This window comes from Scyliorhinus canicula, chromosome 7, assembly GCF_902713615.1.
Source record: "Scyliorhinus canicula chromosome 7, sScyCan1.1, whole genome shotgun sequence".
NCBI lineage: Eukaryota > Metazoa > Chordata > Chondrichthyes > Carcharhiniformes > Scyliorhinidae > Scyliorhinus > Scyliorhinus canicula.
In genome coordinates this window covers 165394821-165413435 of record NC_052152.1, presented here as the reverse complement: position 1 = coordinate 165413435, position 18615 = coordinate 165394821, and the positions used below count along the sequence as shown (strand labels likewise).

At 48.2% G+C, this 18615-nt stretch overlaps 1 protein-coding gene across 3 annotated transcripts in view; it reads left to right on the top strand.

Moving 5' to 3' along the window:
* helz2a (helicase with zinc finger 2a) overlaps window positions 1-18615 on the top strand; it is a 138099-nt gene that overhangs the window by 21739 nt on the left and 97745 nt on the right. For all 3 annotated transcript variants that reach the window (XM_038803190.1, XM_038803191.1, XM_038803192.1), the window contains 3 exons: window positions 7306-8391; window positions 10808-10991; window positions 11129-11236. In XM_038803190.1, coding sequence (XP_038659118.1) covers window positions 7391-8391; window positions 10808-10991; window positions 11129-11236 — 1293 coding nt within the window. In that variant the 5' untranslated portion in view covers window positions 7306-7390. The remainder of the gene's footprint in view (window positions 1-7305; window positions 8392-10807; window positions 10992-11128; window positions 11237-18615) is intronic.

The window sequence follows — 18615 nt, the reverse complement described above, 5'->3', positions numbered from 1 at the left end:
GGGGGGGGGGGGGGAGGGTCTGCTGATGGGCATGAAGGAAGAGGAGTAGTCACACGTCCCACGTAGGGAGGGGTCGAAGGTATGGCGGGAGTCGCCGGGGTCAGCAGCAGTTAGCTGGCTCACGAGAGTGTTGCGGAGGGGAGGGCGCGGCTAGGAGGGGTCCTAGCCTGGGGGGGGGGGGGGGGGGGCTACCGGGTTGCTGCTGAAATGGCCAGGAAGGAGCTGGAGTATGCAGGGGGTGCTGGGGGGGTGGGTGTTGCCGCCGTGGGGAACAGGACGAGTGGGGGACGCTGGTCATGGGCGGGCAGGGGATGGGTTATGGCTAGTCGGCAGGGGAGTGGGGCGGGAAGCCCTCTGATCCAGCTGATAACCTGGAATGTGAGGGGGCTGAATGGGCTGGTCAAACGGGCCTGGGTTTTTGCGCACTTGAAGGGGCTGAAGGCGGATGTGGCCATGTTCCAAGAGACACATCTGAAGGTGGCGGACCAGGTTCGACCGAGGAAGGGATGGGTGGGCCAAGTATTTCATTCAGGGCTGGACGAGAAGAATCGGGGGGTGGCGATCCTGGTGGGAAAGAGGGTGTCGTTTGAGGCGTTAAAGGTGGTGGCTGACAGTGGCGGGAGGTATGTGATGGTGAGTGGTAAGCTGCAGGAGGAGTACGTGGTGTTGGTGAATGTTTACACCCCAAACTGGGACGATGCGGGGTTTATGCGGCGGATGTTGGGCCGCATTCCGGACCTGGAGGTGGGGGGCCTGGTCATGGGGGGGACTTCAACATGGTGCTGGATCCCCCATTGGATCGATCCAAGTCCAGACAGGTCGGAGGCCAGCGGCAGCTAAGTTGTTGAGGGGGTTTATGGATCAGATGGGAGGGGTGGATCCCTGGAGGCTTGCGAGGTCAAGAGCCAGGGAGTACTCATTTTTTCTCCCACGTGCATAAGGCCTATTCTAGGATTTTTCTTTTGTCCTGAGTAGGGGGCTGGTTTCGAGGGTGGAGGATGTTGAATACTCTGCCATTGCCATTTCGGATCATGCCCTGCACTGGGTGGACCTCGGGCTGGGGAAGGAGAGGGACCAGCGTCCGCTCTGGCGCTTGGAGGTGGGGCTACTGGCAGACGAGGTGGTGGCTGAGAAGGTTCGGGGGTGTATTAACAGGTACCTTGAGGCCAACGATAATGGGGAGGTCCGAGTGGGGACGGTCTGGGAGGCATTGAAGGCGGTGATTAGAGGGGAGTTGATTTCCATCCGAACCCATAGGGAGAGGGGGGAGCAGAGGGAGAGGGAGAGATTGATAGGGGAGATGGTGAGGGTGGATAGGAGATATGCGGAGGCTCCGGAGGAGGGATTGCTGGGGGAGTGGCGTAGTCTTCAGGCCAGGTTCGATCTATTGACCACTAGAAAGGCGGAAGCTCAGTGGAGGAAAGCACAGGGGGCGGTGTATGAATATGGGGAGAAGGCGAGCAGGATGCTGGCACACCAGCTCCAAAAGCGAGACACGGCCAGGGAGATTGGGGGAGTGACGGATAGAGATGGGAAGGTGGTGCGGAGGGGGGTAGACGTTAATGGGGTCTTTAGGGACTTTTATGGGGAACTGTACCGGTTTGAACCCCCGGTGGAGGGGGGGGAATGGGGCGCTTCTTGGACAAGCTGCTATTTCCGAGGGTGGAGGAGGGGCAGGTGGAGGGACTGGGGACGCCGATTGAGCTGGAGGAGCTGGTTAAAGGGATAGGGAGCATGCAGTTGGGGAAGGCGCCGGGGCCTGATGGGTTTCTGGTGAAATTTTATAAAATGTATGCGGACCTGTTTGGCCCCCTGTTGGTCCGGACCTTCAACGAGGCAAGGGGGGGGGCTTTGCCCCCAACTATGTCACGGGCGCTGATTTCCTTGATCCTTAAGCGGGACAAGGACCCTCTGCAGTGTGGGTCATATAGGCCGATCTCGCTGCTGAATGTGGACGGCAAGCTGGCGGCTACCCTCAAAATTTGGGGGCAATGGAGACGGCACAGGGGAGAAGTGGGGGGCTCAATGGAGTCCCCGATACGGGGGAACCATCGGTTTGTTCCAGGGAGCATTGATGGCGGATTTCTGGGCTGGCACAGGGTAGGTGTTAGGAGGTTGAGGGACCTGTTTGTGGATGGGAGGTTCGCGAGCTTGGGGGAGTTAGAGGGGAAGTTTGGGCTCCCCCCGGGAACATGTTTAGGTACATGCAGGTTGGGGCGTTTGCCAGGCGGCAGGTGGAGGGGTTCCCCTTGCTGCCCCCACATGGGGTATGGGACAGGGTGCTCTCGGGGGTGTGGGTGGAGGAGGGAGGATTTTGGACATATACCGGGTGATGCAGGAGGTAGACGAGGCCTCAGTGGAGGAGCTAAAAGGTAAATGGGAAGAGGAGCTGGGTGAGGAGATTGAGGAGGGGACATGGGCAGATGCCCTAGAAAGGGTGAATTCCTCCTCTTCTGTGCGAGGCTTAGCCTCATACAGTTCAAGGTGCTGCATAGGGCCCACATGACTGAGATGAGGATGAGTAGGTTTTTCGGGAGCGAAGGCAGGTGTGCTAGGTGCTCGGGGAGCCCAGCGAACCACGCCCATATGTTTTGCGCGTGCCCAGCATGGGGGAGTTTTGGAAGGGGGTAGCAAGGACGGTGTCGAGGGTGGTGAGATCCAGGGTCAAGCCAGTCTTGGGACTCGCAATGTTTGGGGTTGCAGTGGAGCCGGGAGTGCAGGAGGCGAAAGAGGCCAGTGTCCTGGCCTTTGCGTCCCTAGTAGCCCGGCGGAGGATTCTTCTTCAGTGGAAGGATGCGAGGCCCCCAAGCGTGGAGGCCTGGATCAATGGGGTTTATCAAATTGGAGAAGGTGAAATTTGCCCTGAGGGGATCAGGGCGGTGGCAGCCTTTCCTGGACTTCCTGACGGAGCGGTGTGGAGGGTGGGGGGTGTGGGGGGGAGGGTGGGGAGGGTGGGGGGAGGGTGTGGGGAGGGGTGAGGGTGTGGGGGGGAGGGGGAGGGTGTGGGGGAGGGGCGGTGTGGGGGGAGGGTGTGGGTGGGAGGGGGGAGGGAGAAGTGTGTACATGCGTTTGTGGGGTGTGGCGGATGTTATCTCTTTCCTTTCTGTTTGTTTTCTTTTTGTTTTCGATTTAGTAGTTGCTTTTGTAGGGGGTGGGTGCTGTTCTTGGGTTTTTACAATGGTTATTCTGTTAATATTGTTTTGTTGTTTATATTTTGTGAAAATCTTAATAAAAATCATTTAAAAAAAAACTACTTTCAGGTTGTGAAAGCACTCCAACACTGCAGGAAATGTTAGTGCGCTTTTGAGTAATTCAATATAGTTCAGTAAGATTTAAAGAAAAGCAGAAATAGGCAATCTAATGAACTAGTATGCAGAGGTCAATTTTGACAGATATAGGTTTGAGATGAGATATACTGATATGATTTCCACTAATTGTTGCTCTTATTGTGTATGTGTCTGGTGATTCCTAGAGATTTCTAATGTTGCTAAAATCTACAGGGAGTGGGGGTGTGACAGGTACTGAAGAGTTTTTGTTTTGCTCTCTTCCGCCTTCTGCACAAACCAGTTGTTTCCAGACATGAGTGTGGTAGTAAACATTCCTTTTGGGCTGCAACATGACTTGGAAAATGCGGTTCTGAAAAAGTCAGATTCAACTTGAAAGGTTAACTCTCTTTCTCTCTCCAAAGCTGCTGCCAGACATATTGAGTATTTCCATTATTTCTGTTTTTATATTGATAACCGGGCCTAGATACATACCGAGGTCTGCTTTTATCGTGTTATTCCAATTCATGAGTTTGAACTCTATTCCTTTGCCCTTGTACATTTTTCATAGATTGCATATATTTAAATACCCATGTTTTGAAATAGAAGCTGACGTGCTCTGCTCCCGACCTCGGATACATTTTGTGTGCATTTCAGATTGTACTCTGGCATGAACATTCAAACATTTTTGTAACACAGGGTTTGAAAATGGTCTTCAGCAGTTCCGTGAAATGGATGGTAGTAAATCAGTGGCCCATTTTACAATGCTTCTGATTTTATTTCCATCGACATGCAGTAAATCGTTGTTAAAGATTCTTCAAAATTTAAAATGTTTTTCTTGGCTTTCCTTTCTGACTCGTGGAGCGGGATTCTCCGACCCCCCCCCCCGGCCGGGTCGGAGAATCGCCGGGGGGGCGGCGTCAATCCCGCCCCTGGCATCCTCCAAATTCTCCCACCTCCCAAAAAAATCAGCCCGGCGTGTGTCCCGCCGCCCGCCTCGGAGAATGGCGGGCACCGGCGCGACTCAATGGGCCCCGGGGCTCCCCGAATTTTCAGGCATGTAATGGGCCGAATTCGCGCCCGTTTTCTGCCAGTCCCGCCGGTGTAAATTGGAGTAGGTCCCTTCCCGGCGGGCCCTGGTGGCGCGGGCGGCCTTCGGGGTTCTTGGGGTTGTGCGGTGGCCTGGCCCGCAATCGGGGTCCACTGATCCATGGGCGGGCCTGTGCCCTGGGAGTACTCTATCCTTCCGCACCGTAGGCTGTACCAGACCGCATTCCCGGTGCGGAAGCGAATCCCTCTGCGCCTGCGCGGGGATGACGCCAGCTCACGCTGGCGCTACTGCGCATGCGCCAACTTGCACAGGCCAACGGAGGCCCTTCGGCGCCGTATGGCGTGGCGCAAAGCCCCTTTCCCGCCGGCCAGCGGGGTGCAAACCACTCAGGGGCGGGCCTAGCCCCTGAAGGTGCGGAGGATTCCCCACCTTTGGGGCGGCCTGACGCTGGAGTGGTTCACGCCACTCCTTCCCGCCGGGACCCCCCTCCCCGCTGGTAGGGGAGAATCCCGCCCATTATTTCTCTCTTACTCCAATCAGTTTCCCTCTTTATATCTTTTTCCTGTACTTAATTCACCCCATTTCCATCTCCATAATTCCTTTATGACTTACGCAATCCTTAAATCTCATTGTTTAGGGTGATAGGCTGTTACTTCTCCCTTGGCTTCACTATATCATTAGCAGCTCACAATTCCAGCAACTTAAAGGGGGGGAAAAATGAAACGGGAGGAGAAAAAGTCTGTGCATGCTACTATACACACTATAAGATGCCTTGCTCCGACAAAATCTGGGCCATCAATTCCCTCTGACTATGCCCAGAATTTTGTGCAAAAAACAGATAGTACTTTGTCCAAAATGTCTTTCCATTTGTAAATAAAAACATACGAGAAATAGAGATTAGCACAGAGAAATGACAAAGAGCATAGGTTGTCTGGCCAACTCACAAGTAACAGTTGTGAATCTAACAGCTTACTTAAGTGTTTGGCTGATAAAATAATGATCAGAAACTTCTAAGCTTCACACGTGTTCTGAATTAGAAAGTGGCTGTCGAGGTGCTATTATTTATGCCAATGTCCTTAGGCTGTGGGATATTCACCAATGCTTTCTCAACTGGAAAGGTGAAAATTGGAAATGAAAATTAAAATAGAATATTAGAAGCCTGTCACGTTGTTACGACCACAGCAGATGTTATTTACTGAGCAAGCGAATTCGCAGAGGGAAACCTGTCTTTCTGGCCATAATATTTTTTTTTGGACTTTGAAAATGAGGAGAAAAAGTTACTGGTCCCAGAAGCATAAAACTCTGGTAACACTTTTAGGATTTTATAAATTAAAGATTTATTAACAAGAAAAAAAACTTAAGTACACAAGATGAAAGTTGCTCAGTTAAAACAGTCTTGCAAACCATTCCCCCAAAATCCCCACTTTGTCAGAACACACAGGTAAACTACTTGGCAACAACTCCCTTATAGATTTTTAACTATCACAATCCAGTAATATTACCGAAGACAAGAACTGCTGTTACTTTAGAAAAGGTATACCACACAACTCCTCAAACACTTCTACTCGACTGTGGACAGACGAGAATGGTCAGAAGCACACTGTTTTCTGAAACAAAACATTTTCTGGTCTGAATTGGTTGTTTCAGATTTCAAACCTTCTCTCAGAACAGAATGGTCTCAGGACATCACACCTATACAGCCACCACAGCTCACCTTCCCTTAAATATCCTTTCCCCCTTTCATCTCTGATTCCATTGTCCTTAGCAACGCCTTTGAACTAAATTTTTCCAATATATAAAACTGGTTGATGTTTTCCTATTGCCTCTACTTTTGGGTCAAATAAAATTCAACAACCTTCCCTTGCTTACTTATGAAACGTTTCTAAGTTGTAAAAGTCCCTTAAACTCCTCTTTGAATTTTAACAGCTGAAACACCAAAAGTTCTATCTCCTAATGCAATTTTTATAAACCTAAGGTACTTACTTATAAATCCACCTTCGCCAGAGCTTCTAATTACAAATGCATGCATCCAGCACCTTCATCTCACTTATTTCTCACTTCTCGCAGACAAGCTGTCTCTATTAAACTTCTCCAACTTAATTAAATAATGCACACACATGTATAGACACGCAGCCTTCGTTACAGAATACCCCGATATTCCCAAACATTTAAAAAATCTATCTTCACACACATTTAAGGCTGGATTTTCTTTTAAATAATGGAACAGCAGTGAAATCGGACTTCTGATTAATCTCCTTTCAACACTGCCCAAGCGGAGCCATTTTGCTGCTCTGGGCTGTTTTCTCATGCTCAGCAGGTTCTCAGCCAAAGTCCAGTGCCAAGGGGGAGCTAATCAGAGAGAAAACACCATTATAGGTGCCACAGAATGGAACCCCAGTCTTGTAGATTGTGGCTGATATAGAAGTAAGGCATTGGAGGGAAGACTGAGGGAAGAGGGAGGAGGCTGTAAGATATCCTCTCTCCACTACTCTGGGCCCTTATTGTTGCTTCACCTGATCAACTGGTTAACTTCCCCGTAAAGCCCGAGGAAGTGGTGTGAGAGGAAATCTACCAATGACCTGGGCTCCTCTGGTATTTGTAATTTTGAATGGGATCGCAGGGTAGAATCCTGCTCTGAATGTAATCATTGAAAAAGTCTTACAACACCAGGTTAAAGTCCAACAGGTTTGTTTTGAATCGCTAGCTTTTGGAGCACTGGCTCCGCAAGCTAGTGATTCGAAACAAACCTGTTGGACTTTAACCTGGTGTTGTAAGACCTCTGATTGTGCTCAGCCGGCAACTCCACATCATGTAATCATTGAGATCTACAATTCTGCTAGTAGAGTATTCTGTTTCTAACATTTAGTATGCATTCAACTAAAATTTGATACCATCAATGTCATTTTCATATTGTATCAATATAAATAAGGTTTTAATGTTCTTTACCAATGTTACAAAAATATACTTCTCTGTTTCTCATTGTTGTTGCAGGACTGGTTGACACTGCCTTTATAACTCAGGGACAGAATCTTGACTACTGAACAAGCCATTAATTATATAACCTTCCTGAGGGAGAATGAAAGACCTGGAAGATCTTTTCAAACTGCTTGATTTGCAGCTAATTTGCTCACAGTGTTTCAAGAGGACAAATGAGAGCACCATCGTCCTGAAAAATGTGAACCACAAATGCCAGCATCTCCATCTTGTTGCTCGGAAACAACAGAGCAGATACGGCAGCTGGAGATTCATTCGCAGGCGGCCAACCTTCATTGATCCTGTGCGATATGAAGTATGTTGGTTCTACAAGGAAGGCTCAGGCTGCACAAAGCAGAAGAATCGCTGCACCTTTGCATGGAGTGAGGAAGAAGCTACTGTGTGGAACTATGAAAAAAATAACAAAATTGACCGAAATAAACTAAAGAGGTTGGTGGCAGAAAGAACAAACAATGGGAGACCATGTTCAGACACAGCTACTTCAAAACAGCAAAGTGCCGAGGAAGGAATTGTTAATGAATTTGAAGGACAATTTGTTGAATTATGTGCAATATGCTTTTACAATGCACCTCAGCAACTCGCCCATCAAAACACTCATGGCTTTTGTACATTCTCAGCGCAGCATGGATGGAGTCCACTGTTGGTGCATATCCTTGAAGATAACAATGGTATGAAACAATGCAATGAAATTAGACCAGTCACATCTCCAGACAAGCTGCAATATTGCAAAAATGTACTTCAGGGGACATTATGCCATCACGGTTATAGCCGCTGCCATTTTGCCCATAGTGAGGTTGAACTGATGGTATGGAAATCAGAAACACAGCGAGGTTTGAAGCGTTCTACCTTGCTTCAAGTGTCCCAGCAACAAAACTGGAATGGAGAACCAGGAGCAGAACGCCTGGCAGAAAGCAGCGTTCAGTTCTATTGTAGAGTCTGCCTGGTAACCTTTTCGGCTCAGGATAGTTTTGAGAATCATTGTGCAGCCATAGAACATGCTCAGATGGTCTCGAAAGATACTACAGTTGTGTGGAAGCACCGAAAACCACCCCTGAAAGTCAAAAAATATCAATTATGTTCAAGGTAAATAAAATTTTGAATATTTACAAAAATAACCCAACAAAGATCAGTAATAATTGTTTCAGACAATATTATTCCACCTGGAATGTTGCTCGTAATCCATCCTCTTCATAAATAGTTGTACAATATTGCAAGAAGTTCTGGAATTTATAATAGTGTCCTATGAAATTCCAACAATGGATGGCAGAATTCCAAAGAAACTAACAGAGACCTGGCAGAAGTAGGACCTTGCTTTTTATAGGGTATTTGCCTGCCTCTTATTCGGATGTTTTTAGTGGCTTGGGGTCAAGGGGAGAGACACTCTGCACTCAGAGTTCCCACTTTCTTGGTTCATTTGAACCCATGGGGTGGGATTCTCCATTCCTGAGACTAAGTGTTGATGCCGGGGCAGGATTCGTAGACTTCCACGACAGCAAAACTGGCACTGCACTTGGACCAATTCAGCGACCATTGTGGGGCTAGCACTGGTGCCACGTGGAACACAATCGATTCCAATGAGAACAAGTGTAGGACTGGCCAGGTCTGTGATTGAGACTCGGGAGGCTGACAAGCTCAGCAGCATATATACATTACACTCCCCACACACACTCATCCCAGCCAACAATATAGCACTGATTGCGCTGGAGCCAGAGGGCACCTAGGGGAGTGTCTTGTGGGGACATAGATACGACCCGTAGCACTAAGTTCACAGTGGGCATACGGCAGCATGCACAGCTGTATAGCTGCCTTGCAAGCTCTGGCAATGGTGCTCCATGCTCGTCCACCCTGACCCCACAGCCCACTTACTGGCCACCCCCCGCTCTTCCCCCTGCCCTGGCAGAAGCCCCCCACGGCCAGCGGCATGACTGTCAGCAAACTATGGCCATGTTGGGCACATTCCTGTCCGCTCTCTCTCCCTTAGCAGCCACGGCATCTGTTGCATGGTTTTTCAAAACACAAGTGAACCGTGTCGTCAGGAATTCACCCCAGTGGAGGTGGAGCATCGCGGAGGCACGGGAAAACCGGGTCAGGCCCGCTAATGATATGCCAACATCATTTACTGGACATGCATTCTGGAACGCATTAATGCCGCTGTTGAGGCACCCGAGAATTGTGATTTGGCATGAAACCAGCGCCCGCCGCGGTTTCGGCATCAAAACCGATTCTCCACCCAATTGGGTTTCCCAATTCCAGCGTCAGCTGGCAGAGAATCCCGTCAATGAAGTTTGGAGGCTGCCATGTGGGGTGAGTCAAGGCAGAGGTGAAAGTTGGTCTGATTGATGACATTGAGGCTCAAACCTCTGAAGAAAAGGAGCATTTTTTACGTGCTTGAGATGGTGGGTCCAATTGAACCCTCTCTCACTGGCTGGTGAGTGTCAGGTGTTCCTGCTCCATGACCTTTAAAGTCTGGCAGGATCAGTTAGATTTGGATGTGATTGCATGTTGTGTAACATTTCAGGACTTCTGCGTCACTCAGTTAGTACAACCAGATCAATATGAATTGATTGCTCCACTGTCCATTTTAAAACACAGTGCTCATTCCTGGCACACTAATATCTTTAACTGCAACTTACATTTAAATGATAGATTTAGAGTTCTAAACTAAACCTACTTGTTCCTTGATAGATTCCTTTGTTCTGTTCATTAGAATCCTTGCTAACTGGCAGCTACTATACAATTCAGAGCTGAAAAAGCACTGTCCACAGACTTCTTCCTGACCATAACATTGTTCTTTCCTCTACTGAGGTGGAATGCTGTATTTCCTTGAGCCACTCTAGTTTCTGAGCACATTAAGCCATTAGATTAAACACAGTTGTTGTTGACAGTAACTTCAGCCTTTCCCTCCACACATCCCCCATTCTGTGATCAACAGGGTGAGCAAGTGACCTGTCAGTGGGCAGACAGCAGGTTACAATACCAGCACTGGCTATCAAAAAAAGACAACCTTCTCATTTTCCCTTCCTGTGATTGGAAGGAAACTCACTTGTTCTCAGAATCTCACGCTGTCACCTTCATTCAAAACCATCTTGGCAAAGCATTGGGACAGATTGTTACATTTACAGGCAGCTGAAACATCATACCTGAAAAAACGCAATCCCATTGTCCAGGGAAATCTAATAAACAGTCATCTGAATACGAAGCTAAAAGCAAATTACTGTGGATGCTGGAATCTGAAACAAAAAGAGAAAATAATGAACAATCTCAGCAGGGTCTGACAGCACCTGTGCAAAGAGAAGGGAGCTAACGTTTCGAGTCTGGATGTCTCTTTGTCAAAGCCTGCTGAGATTGTCCAGTATTTTCTGTTCTTGTATCTGAATATGAAGCCACTCCTGATGTTGTTTGGGTACAGGAATAGCAATGCAAGAACAGTCTCTTGCTACTTGGAATTTTCTCTGCCTTTGCATGTTTTATAGAGTATGTTTCCTGCTTTATTTTAAAGGATTGACATTTGTGAATTTGGCGAGAACTGTGTATGCGCTCACTCTCATGAAGAACTTGAAGAGTGGGTCACGCGGTCAGAAGTTGCTCAGAAACAGAAGAAATCAGCGAAGAAACAAGGGCTAATGTCCTATCAGGACAGATTACTGGAGGAATACAGGAACTGTGGGAATGAAGTACTGATTGTAAGATGTTTTCTTTCATCAATGGTCACTTGTGTCTTTTGCCAGTGATATTGTCTTATCATTAATTCATGTATTTAAAATATATTCAATATATGCCCATTGTCGCACATTATTGCACATTATTTATTGATTTGCAGATGTCAGAAGAAGTTGATGATGTTACTATTTCATCTGATTGTGCCTTAAGAATAACCCAGTACAGGAGAAGATCTAAACTGAAATGGAACTTCTCCATACAATCACAGGTAGACACAACTTTTTAAGTATTGTATCAAGTGGATATGAGATCAAGTATTACTACACACTGTCACACCTAGACAATGTGTGGTGCAACAATTTTACAGGACATATTCATTGTAGAGCACTACTGTGATCACGTTTTGTTTTCATCAATTGCAATAAACAATTACATTTTCTGGTAAATGAATGGGATATCGACTACATACAATGTTCAATAATCATACTTAATTTCTTTGCAAATACAACAATGATACTGCTTCAGAATTCATTAATGCGCCAACTTGGATCTTTACTTTTTATCATGGGGAAACATTGTTCAAAGTATTAGGCACAGGCGTGCATGATGTGCAGCTGGTGGTCACATGCCAACTGCACATTCAGAGAGTGGACGTCCTTCCGATTAATGAAGAGCACCCCTAATGAGCCGGTGCTTATAGGGGGAGATGTGTGCAATCGATCACCCCCTGCACCTGGGGCATTCCCGCAATGGTGGCAAATCCTGCTGCCCAGGCATCCTGGTGTGCCTGGTCCAGACGTAAGTTTGTCTAGTCTGCTGCCCGGTAAGACATACATCAGTGTGGATGGACCTGTGTACGGATATCTGAGAGATCCCAGACAAGTTCCCACTTGGCCCCTGGAAAGACCCAAGGGCATAAAGGTTCAGGGTGACTGACACCTTGACAGTTACCAGGAGCGGGTATGCTCCTCCATACCCCCAAAGTTGCCATGGTGCATCAACATCTGGCACACAATTTCTCTGGTTAGCCAAAGTCTTTGGCGGCACAAGCGGTCCGGCAGCTCCGAGAAAGACAGGAGCTGCTGGTATACACGTGGCCTGGTGCAACGCCTCCTTTGCACCTCCTCCTTGGCTTTTTGGATGGCTGGCACTCGGACCTCACTGGCTGGCCCCATCTCTTCTGGGACAGGCTCCTCCCCGAGCAGGCTCCACGCCTTCAGCCTCCATGCATCCGCAATAGCTGCTGCGACCAGGTTTATAGCAAGCATTCCTGGATGTATTCCAAAATTCATTTTCTGCAGAGTAGGAGAAGAGAAGACATGTGAGAAAGATGAGTATTGCCTTGCCCATCCAAACCCAGCAGGCTACATGGTGACTCTGAGTTGCACTTTAGCTCCACCCTCCACATTACCCACAAAACCTACTCCCACCCCTCCTCCGTCCCGCCAATATGTTGCCTTACACACTGAACCCCTGCCCCCAGCAGTGAGTGGCACCAGGGAGACTCTATCCTCACCACCTGTCCTTGTCTACAGAGGTACCAGTGGCTGCTGTAACCTGTGTCAACGATAGGCTCTGCAGCCCCTGTCCTTTTTCCCCAGTGGGGTTTTCTGTGGGTATGTTCTTTGGGTGTGCCGTGTGTTATCCCACCAGCAGGGTGGCACTTGTTTGTGCAGTGGAGATGGTCACGGTGTGCCACCAATCACCTCCATGCTTAGAGGCTTGTGTGTGGGCAGGCCCTACAGATGGGGGTGAGGCAAGGAAGGGTGCATCTGCTGGGAGTGTAGCTGCAGTGTGATTTGGGTCCTGGGTGTGACACACAGCTTGTGACAACCTGACCCAGGCCAGGATGGATGGGAGCAGGGCTGCAGTGGACAGGCAGCGCTTGGAGACAGCTGGTGGTCTGCGGCGTGGGCTTGCTGATAGCGTAACTGTTGAGGCCTCTGCCCTGAGAGGGGGCGTGTGCCAGGGAGGGTGCCAAAGGCCATGGTGCATGTCTTTTGTTTGGGGTGAGCTTTGCTACTCCCCTGCGGAGGGGCAGTGTTCTGATGAGTGCCCTGAGGAGTGGCAACACCTGGTGGGCCAATGATTGAGCTTGGCCACACCCATCTCATTGACGGGTCAGCTGGGGTATGAGGGTTTCCAGTAGGACAGGCTGGGTGGGCTCCCAAATGACAAAAGGCTCTGTGAACATCTACAGGACAGACTGAGCAGTCAGCAGAGTGAGCAGCCAGGGGCCTGTAACTTGTTGCAAACGGGTGCGTTTAAAACAAATACTGCAGTAATGGCAGTCTGAGCCAAGCCACCCAAATCCCGAGGGGGACGCCCTGAATCCATGGAACTCTCAGCAAGTCGCTCCCCACTACACCCCCAGCCCTGGCAGCCAGCCCCCAGAAAATGCTACACTTTTTAACAGTTTACCGTCTCCCTCCCCCTCAGCAGCCATGGCGCCCAGTCCCTGTTTGTAAATACCTGTAGCAAATTGCGGCTGCGTGACTTTCACCTGACAGGGGCGAAGTATCACAGAGGCCTGGAGCGTACTGGGTCAAACGGGCTAATCCCACTTAAATGCAAGCAAATGCCCGTTTTGCATGCCGCCGGCGTGGGGCACAAACTCGTTAGTGTGAGGGACCGGACCGTGCCGCACAAATCGGCGGCAGGCGCGGACCTTGATTTTGGCCGGACACCCGGCTTTCCATCCAACAGTGGTTCGCCTTAATGGTGTCGCGAGGTGGAGGATTTTGCTGATGATGGAGAAATGGGTCTCCATCTGTCAAATATGCTTCAGTGTAACGCTATGCACGGGGACTGGTCACACACCAAGCAAACAAAAAAACATTCAGAATTCCCAACTAAAGACTGTTGATCAGGAAAAAGATCTCGGATGTTCTGGTACAAGGATTTATCAAGTGCTGCTGGTATAGCATATTAGAATATATTGCTGCCAGGATGATCGTAAAGCACAATTCACAATTCTATTCCTTTATAAGAAATAAGTTTTGGCCTCCTACCGGGTGCAGAGGCCCTGGAAAAGATGCTCGAGCCCTCTCAGATGGAAACCACTAGATTGACACACACCTTCTTGAAGGCAGACACTTGGCTTAGAGAGCCAGATATATTCAACCTGAGAAAAATAGATTTTGGGGAGATTTTCATAAAATGTTTCAAATAATGAAGGGGTGAGACTATCTTCTTGTCAGTAGATGATCGATCACAGGTAGTTAGCTGAGGGAGAATCAAGAGATGTGTTTAAAAGTTATGAGCACGCATTTGGATTAAAAGCATGGAGGTTTTCTTTTCATAGAGGGCCATGAACCTTTGTAATAAGTTGTACTTCATGTAAAGTAAAAAGAATCTAATATCTGACTCTGAAACAATAAGTTAGCCAGAAGCATTTCGTTGATACTCAAAATGACCTCTCATCAAGCATCATGAGATTTCTGTTATCAATAACATATTAAGAGTAGGAAGTGCAATCAACTAAAATGGACTGAATTCTCATCAGCAAATGGGAATGAAGGCAGTTGGGGCCCAAAGGTCACTAGGCCGACTGGCGTGCCAACTTCCCGACCTCATTGCCACTGCCGGCCGTTTTAGCTGATGTGGATTTGGGGCCAGGAAGCTCTTCCATGAGAAGGGCAAGCAATTAGTCTCTTAAAACAATGGGGTTACCAGTCAGCCTCCAGTTTCAAGGCACAACAGGGGGCAGTTTAACTGGCTGAACGTGAGCACCCGGTGGCAGGTTAGCTTACCAGTATTCCAAATAGGTCTACAAGACCTCTCTGCCTGCCTGGATTGCGGTAACCAAAGGCTGCCCCTGCAGAGGGACTTCCCACTCCTCTCTTCCCCTCCCCTCCCCACCCCTCCCACACTGGTGGACTGGCTGCTTTTTGTCTGTCTTAATTACATTTTTAAAATGGTATCTGAGAGCACAGGTTTCTGTTGAAGTGTATTCTTAGTTACTGACCTTTTACTTCAGTTGACTGCTCCGCTGAAACGAGCAGGCATCTGTTTGGCCCTACAGCTTAGGGAGTCTGGCCGTTGCCCTTATTTGAAAGGGGAACCAATCTCCGTGCCCTGGGGTCAAAATTCTGTAAAATGTCTGTTTCCCATTGGTTTGGCACCTGGAAATAGTCCTGGATTCTGTTTCCTGTCCAGGGAAAAAAAATCAGCCCTATAGCTAGAATAAGTTTCGGAATCAATCATCACTCTAAATTCGAAACATAAACTGAAAAAAGAGCCATGCTGTCGCAGTTTTTTGTCTTGCACTTAGCAGGGCAAATGCAAGATAGCCAAATATTGAAAGGAGTAACAATTTATGCCGCATGAGAAAAGGGCGCAGATTGGTTGGCAACTCAACTCCGAAGTGTTTTCATGGAGAATTTCCCAATGCTTTTGTTTAATTGAAAAGAAGATGCAAAGCCTGGACATGTTCTTTTGCCTGCAGAGGACAGGTCTCTGCTCATAAATATATGTAACTTCTGGCAAGCGCAAGTGAGCCACGTTACAAGCCTGACTGATTATCTTAAATATTTTGTTAGTGTAATATTGGGGACTATACTCGAGAGGAGAGTCAACTTGCCAACCAATCAGCATCCTTTTCTAATGCAGTTTAAATTGTTGCTCCCTTTGAAATTTGGCATTCTTTCATCTGTTCTGGTGATTGCAGACGAAAATCTTTTTTTTCCCAATGCTCAGGTTCTGTACTACGTACCAAGCAATTATTTATAAACAGAATTCTTTAGATAAACTATAAGAAGGTGAAGCATTAGATTTTTTTTACTGTAATCAGAACCAAAGTTGGAATCTTTCACTGGTAAAATATGATACAACGAATGCACAAATAATATCCAATATTGAATTAGGTCCAAGTCTGGAAAATTCTTCTCAAAGGCTTTTTTACTTGTAATGATACTCTTTGGACTGTCACAAACATTGACTGTACTATTTGCATTGCAAACATAGGTGAGGCCACAGGCTAAAGTCCGAAACATTGTAAAGTTCATTTAATTAAATACCCTGATAGTGCAGCATCCAAGTGATATGAAGGTCTCCGGCAGAACTAAGCAGGCAAGCAATATAAAGTGCAGTAAAAGAACAAAAAGAAAAGTGCATTCTTGTGCCCAGATAGCTCAAGGTAAAGAAGGAGCACACCATTACCAGGAAATGGAGTGGAGTTTTCACTTTGGGTACAATCTTATTTCATTAAATTCTGCTCAAAACAATTTGCATATTGGTGAATGCCATGAACCCAAACAGTAGGGAAGTGTTTTAGAATGTAATTTGTTTAATTCAGTTGAAAGTGGGTTTATCACAAAAAATATGCATTTTGATCACAGTTCTCAGCTACCACCAGTGAGTACCCTAATTTCAAAGGACTAAAATGACTTCTAAAATAAAATACAACTTCATTTGCTAATTATATCGGGGTACAGTAGTCATTTTCTTAGTAATAAAAAATAAATTACATTCAGGTCTTCCAGAATTTTCCAACCCCGTTGCCGTGGGTTTCCCTGTGGCAGGGCCGGCGTCATTGAGATCTCTGTTCACATTGGTGGGACCAGAAGATCCTTGTTGCGAAGGCCTGGAAGTTTCCAGCCTAACTCTTCCGGCACATTCTATTCACTGTGTCAAGTGCCCAACGGTCCAGCTTAATCGTTGGAATCTCTGCAAAGACCTCAACAAGCGGAATCAGTGGAAACTCACAATGATTAAATCATCTGAGGGGGTGCCCAATTTTGTGAATGAAATGAAAATCACGGGCGTGATTCTCCGCACCCCACACTGGGTGGGAGAATGACGGGAGGGCCGGGCGAATCACGCCACGCCGCCCTGGCACCCCCCGTGATTCTCCCACCCCCTCAAAAATGGCGTGTCGCGTTTTTCGACAGGCCGCTCGGAGAATTGCCGCTCGCCGTTTATCACGGCGACCCTGCAATTCTCCGTCTCGGATGGGCCGAGCGGCCTGCCGAACCCGACCGGTTCACGCCGGCGCCAACCACACCTGGTCGCTGCCGGCGTGAACAGCGCGTGACCGGTGAGTGTGGGGCCTGTGTGGGGCGGAGGGAGGATCGAGCACCACGGGCTTGCTCAGCAGATGTCTGGCCCACGATCGATGCTCACCGATCATCGGGCCGGCGTCTCTAAATGACGCACTCTTTTCCCTCTGCCGCCCCGCAAGATCAAGCCGCCATGTCTTGCGGGGCAGCAGAGGGGAAGACGGCAATCGTGCATGCGCGGGTTGGCGCCGGCCGTGTCATTCCCGGCGCGCCGCTTTGACGCAAGCGTCAAGGCCGGGCGCTCGGAATTCACCGGGGGGGGGGGGGGGGGGGGGGGGGGAGAGAGAGAATAGGGGGCGACGAGCGGCCTCCGACGCCGGAGTGAAACACTCCGGGTTTCACTCCGGCGTCATCATTCAGTCTCCTGTTGGGAGAATCGTGCCCCATTTATTGTCTCAAGTAGGCTTCAAATGAAGTTACTGTGAAAAGCCCAGAGTCGTCATGTTCCGGCGCCTGTTCGGGGAGGATGGTACGGGAATTGAACCCACGCTGCTGGCCTGCCATGGTCTGCTTTAAAAGCCAGCTATTTAGCCCAGTGTGCTAAACCAGCCCCTGGATGTGAATGGATGTGACTTCCAGTGTGGTTTCTTTTGAACAAGCACATGAGATCACAGAAACACGATTTCCATTGAACGTACATGGCGTTTAACATTCTGCAATCTCTTCCACTGGTCCCGTTGATTTTTGCCAAATTGCACTGAAATAAAAATGGTGCAAACAAGCAGAAACTCTGCCCCAATATTTCTCGGCGAACTGTACTTTGCTTTCCACTTTATTGAGGAACAAGTCATTGGGAGTCAATTTCCATTTTAGAACAATATGTTACTGAGTTCCCAACAAGAGTTTTGTGGGTGGACCCAGTTTTTCACTCTGGAATTCCTTCCTTAAATGTCTTTGCGCTGGAATCTCTGCCTGTGAGAATATTTTCACCCGCTGGAGCTGAATTTCATTAGTTGTACAATCCCCCGGCAGTCGTAGAGCGGGATACAATTTAAAATGTGCATAGATTGGAATATAAGGGATCCCAGGGATCCCGCTATTGGGCCGCAATCATAAACGGGTAGCCTGTTAGCCAGGTTCCACGTCCGGCACTCCCCTTAACCGCAAATCCCCCCCCCCCCCCCCCACTGCACGGCAGCCCCCCACTCTCGGATTGCCTGGGTGACCACCTAACCCCCAAATAAGGGGATGACCGGACCCGCTCCTCTCCCCACCATCCAGGAATCCCTGGAATAGTCCCGTAAGACGTGCTGTTAGGTGAATTGGACATTCTGAATTCTCCCTCTGTGCACCCGAACAAGTGCCGGAATGTGGCAACTAGGGGCTTTTCACAGTTACTTCATTGCAGTGTTAATGTATACTTGTGACAATAAAGATTATTATTAATATGGGGCCCCCCACAGCTGAATTTCCCTTTATAGCCCTGAGGCATTGTGACCATTTAGAGTGCAGTTCATCATTTATTGGATCTGGAGTTTACTAGGCCTGTGTCAACCCATGCTGAAATAGGCAATGCCCTTGAATGTGGAATCATAAGGGAACAAATACTGGCTATCTTTATATAATATTAGTAAGCACTATTGCTTCA